The sequence below is a fragment of the Epinephelus lanceolatus genome, chromosome 6 (assembly GCF_041903045.1).
Source record: "Epinephelus lanceolatus isolate andai-2023 chromosome 6, ASM4190304v1, whole genome shotgun sequence".
Classification (NCBI taxonomy): domain Eukaryota; kingdom Metazoa; phylum Chordata; class Actinopteri; order Perciformes; family Serranidae; genus Epinephelus; species Epinephelus lanceolatus.
In genome coordinates, this window is record NC_135739.1 from 28,980,283 (window position 1) to 28,987,768 (window position 7,486).

At 37.3% G+C, this 7,486-nt stretch overlaps 1 protein-coding gene across 1 annotated transcript; it reads right to left on the minus strand.

The window, feature by feature from the left end:
• Nucleotides 1-749: 749 nt before the first annotated feature.
• Nucleotides 750-5,044, minus strand: pdcb (phosducin b). The gene is made up of 4 exons (XM_033622007.2): nt 4,830-5,044; nt 3,540-3,601; nt 2,542-2,690; nt 750-2,273 (listed from the first exon to the last, which is right to left on the minus strand). The coding sequence occupies exons 2-4, from the start codon at nt 3,583-3,585 to the stop codon at nt 1,758-1,760; spliced, it is 711 nt and encodes a 236-aa protein (XP_033477898.1). The 5' UTR covers nt 3,586-3,601; nt 4,830-5,044; the 3' UTR covers nt 750-1,757.
• Between the last annotated feature and the right edge of the window lie 2,442 nt (nt 5,045-7,486).

The following is a 7,486-nucleotide window of genomic DNA, read 5'->3' on the forward strand; positions in this document are numbered from 1 at the left end:
AAAACAAAACAAATTGTGGGTTAGCATTGCAAAAGTGTTAAATACCTTATCCGGCTTTTATATTGTGGTTTTGGCATGCCTGCAGCTCACTGGGGTCACAAGGGAGTCAAGCCTATCATGCAAGACCAACAGATGAGGTTATTTAACATGTGACAGCCTACTTCAGCAGGAGAGGAGTCCTCTGCAGTTGTAAGTTTTTTTCCACTTGGTACTTCTGCTCTGAGAACACTGAAGTAAAAAGACTTTTTGTTTTAAAAATTCCTGTGAAGAAAGAGAAATGAAATTTGAGCTTAATAAGCTGTACGGTCCTTTTGGAAAAGCGTAAGGCAGTGGTCGTTAAAAGCAATCAGTGGAGCCTCATTTTTGGCTGAATCTCTTGGGATCATTTTACGATTATGGTGGTGACATAACAAAGCTTTGTAATGCTCTTTCTGTGAGAATGAATTACATTTAAAGCAATAGCTCAACTTTTTGGGAAATTTACTTTCTCGCCAAGAGTTAGAGGAGAAGATTGATAAACATGCAAGCAGCTGGTTAGGGAACAGCTACCCTGGCTCTGTCCCAAAGGTAAAAGAAATCCACTGACCAGCACTCTTAATTCTCCCTAGTTGACATGATAAATTGTTTCTTTAATCAGTCCAAAATCAAGTGTAAAAAGAAAAAGTTCTGATTACTTTCTCGACTTTATAGCATCTTGCAGTCAATGCGAGGATGTAGTGTCATAAAGCAATAAAACCCAATGCAAAGTCTTACTATTTTGTTATTTTATTTGTTTATTTTTTCTTGACAACATGTATATGAGGCTATGATTCAACTTATTCCTGTACACAGTTTAAAACAGTAACCAAACCTTTCGCAGAATCATCAGTATCAGTGATGATACTGACCTTCATTTCTGAGTCATATCACACTAACCCAATACTCACACACCCCCTATTTTGTATATTCCCATGACTTTCTCCCACTTTCACAATATAAAATACACAGACATGGATGAACTCACTGATGATGCTTCACTGATGATGGTAAAATACCAGAGGCTCATAAATGTTTTTTCCAGACACAATATGCACCTCCCACCACAGCAAGGGTAGGTAATGTTGTCCTTGACAGATGGAAGACATCGTTTATACAAAAATGTTTCCACATCCAGAGAGCTTTGCCCTCTTAAGTATTAAGAGTTCCTGTCCTGTTTAGCCCTTTAAAGTTTCATTTAAATCTTGGTAAAAACACTACAGGGACCTGAAGTATTCACGTTTAAATATTGTATCACATTCGAGGATGTCACTTTGTACAAATTCTCCATTTATAAATAACCCGTGTACAGATCAACCCAAGCAAATGCTACAAAACGTCTTTGAATTATTACATTTTTACAAGTACATACAGCATGTAATATCGTCTATCATTACAAAATAAAACATTGCAAGTATTTGAAATTACAGTAAACTGGATTTGGCTTTTGTTTGGGTGGTGGTGAGGGGATTTGTGATAGATATATATATATTTACAAACATATAATCGCTGTATTTTGTCACCGTGCTGTTACCCACACTTTGGGAGCATATCTGGGACATCAAAGTTTCTTCACCAACTGGATGTAGAATGTCTTCTTTAGGGAACAATCCGTAAACACTAGTGAGCTAGCGGAGATGTTTTTCTACTAGCTGTAGCCCAACAGAATATCTGTCTTTCATCGCTCTCTGTCCAGCCCTCCAATACAGCATCCTTTCTTCCTCATTAGCCAAACTCTTCGTTTACTCAACATCATGATCCTCTTCATCCTCCACACGAGGCAGCTCTCTTTCTGGCAGCAAGCCATAGCTGTTGAGGAAGGCTTCCACATCAGTGGCGAAGAACTCCTCAGTGAGGTGCTGCGTGCACGCCAGGAAGTTCCCAAGTAGTTCTCCTGCCTTGTACACCAGCAGCGTCGGCAAAACCTCATCCGAGAACCGCTCAGCAGCACCGGATGCGACAGCATCAATCCTGCAGAACTTTACAGTGGGGTACTCTGTGGCCAGGCAGTCAAGGCAGTTGTTGAGCTCTTCGCAACCTTTGACCCCAATCTTATAGATGTGGACAACCACCACTGTGCTGTAATGCTCCTTCTCAATGACTTCCAAGAAGGCCTCTCCACTATCCAGGTCATGCACACCATCAAACTTGGGCCCAAAGCTGAGTTTATCATGCATCTCCTGCATGCACCGCTTTCTGTATTTCTTTAGACATCCTTCATCCTCCTCCTTAAGCAGCTCATACTCTTGGACACTCATCTGAGAAATGATATCACAACAATAGTTAGAATATATATTGGCTACTGACTGATATAATGTGCAGCATATAATGATTATTAGATGCATTCATTCATTCAAAGAGTTTTCTAAAGTAACTCCAACAGACTCTCATCAGACTTGTTTTTTCTGTACAAGTGCGACACTGGATATCCATTTCACAGATGTTTCATAATGCACAGTATCCAATGATCTCGATCAAAAGCAAAGTTAAAGTCTGCCATCTCTGCTGTGGCCAGTTTAGCCGTACCTTGCGGTTAAGGTTTGCTCTGGCGTCATCTTTAGGCCTGCTCGGGGATGACATTTGTCTCAGCAGCTCTTTCTTTGCAGTTGGCAAGTTTTCCTGGTCCATACTTTCCAACTTGAACCTCCTCCAGTCATTGATGACTCCCTTTGGACCTATAGAGAATGCAGTAAGTATTTTGTGTTCAGTTATTGAAAGGTAAAGAGTGAGTGTAACTCCGGCTAGCCATCTCTCTGTTTTAAATCATGACGTAAAGCTCACTTTTACCTGAGAGCCTTTTCTTAAATTGTAATCCTGTCTTGGTTTTAAATTTGTACACTTCTCATTATTCAGCTGTTTTAACTTTTGTTTTAATTTTAAGTTCTTCATTTATTTAGTTTAACTTTAAAGCACTTTGTGACTTTATTAGAAAGGTGCTATAAAACTAAAGATATTATTATTACTATTGTATGTCTATAATTATCTAGTTATAGTAAAGGCTGATAGAAGCAAGAAAAAAAGGAAAACAGAAATACATTTTTGGAGGCAGACACATTTCAGAGGTAGTCAGTCAAGAGTAACTTGGTTGTGGTTTCATTAAGAAGCATTCACTTTAGGCTACTAGCAATGCACAAATAATTAATAAATAATGGCTGGTTTATTCCTTTTGAAAAATGACAATGTGCAGCTATGACTCATTGATAGGTATTGTGTCCTGTTTAAATTTGGGGATTAATGCTTCATCTCCACCTTCTACGAAGTGTCCCTAATTGCACCACTATTGCGTAACATAAAGAAGATTAGTGTGCCGGTTATACTGCCAAAGCTTTACAGATCTGTGCTCTGCTTTTTCTTTGGGCTTACTGTTATACATTTAGAACCAATTGCTCTGTCATCAAAGCTTTTGCTATACTGTTTATTTGTAATGAAGACTTCTTAAGACTTAAATTCATGGCACAAGCACAAAGGAAGTTGAAAAAATATTTATTTACTGCATTACGTTTGAAAAAACTGCTTTTACTTACCTGTGTGGGTTGCGGTCTCTTCCAAATCAACCACTTTGTCAGACATTCTTTTGGTTAGGTACCTGTAAGATAAAACATTGAGAATCAAACTGAGTTAAATGAGGTAAGGATGTAGTTAATGGATGCATGTTGGTAGGCTTTCGATGTTTGACTGAATGTATTTTACTCTTCTGAAGTGTTAATGGCCTGTAGCACTTGTTTGTTCACATTGCTCTCAGTAAGATATTTGCATGGCTGCAGATTTAAAATCTTTGCACTGTGACAGAGCTACTGGATACAAAACAAGTCCCATGATATTCAATTAAATAAATGCAGTCTAAGTGGATTACTGATCTGCAACAGATCCCTGTTAGCCCTCAGGGCGAGACTTAGCTAGCTGCTGATTTAAGATGGAACAGATGGAATTAAAAACAACTAAAAACACAAACGGCAAGCAAAAACAAAATCATCAAACAACGAAAACAATGATGTAATAATTTAATGATATTATGTGTGTTTATATAACACAACCGATGCATTCTGAAAGAAGGAAAACAGAAACAAATGAATGACTATAGATATATTCTTTCAGGTTCCTTACTATAATGTGGGATTTCATGTGTCTGTTTATCATTAATAGAAAATGTAAATGTAAATCTATAGACAGCGTTTCGACCAGTAGCTGTGTGTGTGGCGTGTGTAGAGTCAATATCTTATTGGATAAAATGGCTTCAGTGTTTTAATTAGTGTGCTCGTCCTTCCTGCGTGCAGTCATGATGCTGATCTTTGCTGATGGTCTTTGTGGCCACCTTTTTAACCCCCAAATCCAGTGTAATCAAGTTGAGATCTACCCTGATTAGCTCTGGCATGAGCAAATGAAGTCACCTATAAGTGTTTCCATGCTGTATGTGTGTGAGCAAGAGATACACAGTAAACTCTTTCAGACAGCTGACTCTCAGTTCGACAAAGACCCATGCCTAAAGTCAGTACCAAAAGAAGGAAACTTTTGTTCTCATTTTGTGCAGAAACCTTTACTTTAAAATACACAAGAAACTAAAACAGAACCGATAAAGCCTCTCTATGTGATATAAGATATAAATGGCAAATTATGTACATTAAAACTACAGATAGGCCGTAAAGTTTGTCTCTAATGTATGCAGAAACACGACTGAATAACTTCTCTCCTATTTCATCTATTCAAAACTAAACTTCTCATGTCAATACATTTCAAATGTTTTTTTTTGTGAGTTCTCTATTATCTTCCAAAAAATAAGACAGATATACATCAATATCAATAGATTTTTTTCTTACCTCCCACAGTCACAGTGAAGTCCTTCCTTGGTATCAGTATCTAACGACACACTCTTCACTCGATCACTTCACAGACCTATCTGTTGCTGGATAGTGTGTGTTTCTGTGTGCATGCGTGCGTCTTTCCCAGCCAATGAGCTTGGTCTAATGGAGATTTCAAAAAAAGACCGTATAGACCAAACAGAAATAGAGCATAGATCCTAAGAGGATTTCATTTCAGGAATTAGAAGCCTCTACTTGATACAGGCCCAACTACACACAACGAAGAGAGGGAGGGAGATAAAGAGGAAAAGAGAGGGAGAGAGGACACAACACTTCTCTTTCCAAGATTCTGAGTTTCTTTTTTTTTTTTTTTTACAAGAAAAAGAAACTAATAAATAATAATGCTTGATGACAGCCGATAACAGTGTATACTACTCTATTCAGCAGCAGTACACAAGATCTGTTGTGTTGCATTTCATTGTAAACAGCACATTAGGAGTTAATAATAACAGAGGCACTCTATCCCTGAGATGGACTCTCTGATAGAGTGATCTTGTCTGGAATTCAAAGTTCCTCCAGGCATAGAGCTTCACATGAAAATAAACACATGATGGGAAAAACACAAAACACTGCTAGCTATGGGTGGGAGATGTCTAGTGACGTTTTATCATGTGCTTCTTGATCATTTTCAGAAAACACAGTAGCTTCTTCTCTTTTCTTTTATATTTTCCCACAAGTACTTTTGAAGTTAGGAGAAGACATTTTTTAATACTTCACGAAATTGCTTTTTTGTGAATAGAAAAAAAAACCCTGTATTTCTACAAAGACGGATAAGGTAAAGTAGAAGCATCTGTGCATCTCACTGGTTGTGAACAACTTCGAGACACTAAAAATATCAAGAGCAAACAGTCCTGTTGCCAGAATAAAATGTTTATTCAAACTACAGATGTGTCACATTTGTACCTTTCATACATATAATATATCAACATCACTAATGTGACGTTTCTGATTAGACACACATGAGCTCAGTTTCTCATCAGGAGGAGATCTGGTCGATGCCATGAAACCTAGGTGGGACGGCTGCCAAGCAGCAGACAGCAGCAGATCACAGCTTGAGACCAACAGACAACAAAAGCGGGTGTTTTTTAACATGTCGGGACATTTCCAGATCTGTTAGTTGCAAGCAAAACAGAATTTTTTTTAATGAAGCATTTCAAGCTCTGTTTTTGGTGACCAAACTGGGTATTTTAAGCCATAACATGATATTTTCCTCACTCTTAGTTAATGTTTTTTGTGCCTAAACCACGCATTAACCACAGCATTGTCACAACGTAAAATCGATCATATCCATGGTTTGTAGAAACGTACACTGCCAACATTTGGCGATTGGACTGAACATAACATATATTATATGGTTAGGCACTTATAGTGACTTCTTCAAGTTATGGAAAAATTAAAGGTAAAAAAAATTGAAGCCTGGCTTCTATTAAAAATCATCTATTCTTTATGTGATTGATTGATTTGATTGAGATGTTTTACTTAAAGGTCCAGCGTGTTGGATTTAGTGGCATCTAGCAGTGAGGTTGTAGAACTGAAACTTTTCCCATATTCCATTTGCCCAAGCGTTTAGACGAACTAGTGTGACCAATGGGAAAATGTTAACAGCCCTATTGAGACCCAGCCTTTGGTTTGTCTGCTCTGCTTTAAAGACAACATGGCGGACCCTTTTGAAGAACACTGGCTCTGTATGTAGACATAAACGACTCATTTTAAGGTAACAAAAAAACACAATGATTCTTATTTTCATGTCAATATAAACTAATAAAAACATATTTAGGAATTTGATATTCTATTTCGGCCAATAGCTGCCCCTAAATCCTACAAACTGGACCTTTAAGTCACTTAAACATTAATTTTCCAATGTAAAAACGCTAAATTTCAAGTAGAAGATCTGCATTAAAATCTTTTTGAAGTACAGAAGTATTATCAGCGAAATATGCTCAAAGTGTCAAAGATAAAAATACTCATATTGGCAAATGTCCCCTTTCAGAGTGTTAATAGTGTAATAAATGTATGATTGGTATACTACTACTGATTATTTGATGTGTGTGCAGCATTTATAATGTTGATCATCTGTTTTACATGTAAAACTTGCAGTGTTATTATAATTGTCAAATAAATGTGGTGGAGTAAAGAGTACAGTGTTTCCATCTGAAATATAATGGAGTAGAAGTGTATTGTATCATAAAACAAAAATACTCAAGTTAAGTAAATCCAAATGTACTTATTTACAGGCTGCATTCATAGTGGAAAGAAAGTAATCCATTATTCCAATCACCACAAACACCCATAAAGGAGTGTATTGTCTAATGATATATAAGGGTCTCTGTGACACCTCTGTGTAGTAATATGTTCATGGAGTCTGTGAGACAGACAACCAGCATAGCTTTGACTCTCCCCTGAGATGTTATTCACAATGCATACTCTTCGGTTTCACCTTAGAACAACATTCAGCCAATAAATTTGAGACTTTTTTTCTCAAAAGCTGCTGTATGAAAAGAAATTCCTCGGTCACTCCTCATTCTTTGTATTTTCCCATATGCCTTATTGTTAGCTTTTATTTAGCCAAGTGCTGAATCACTGCAGTGCAAATACATCGGTAAATGCTCTCCATG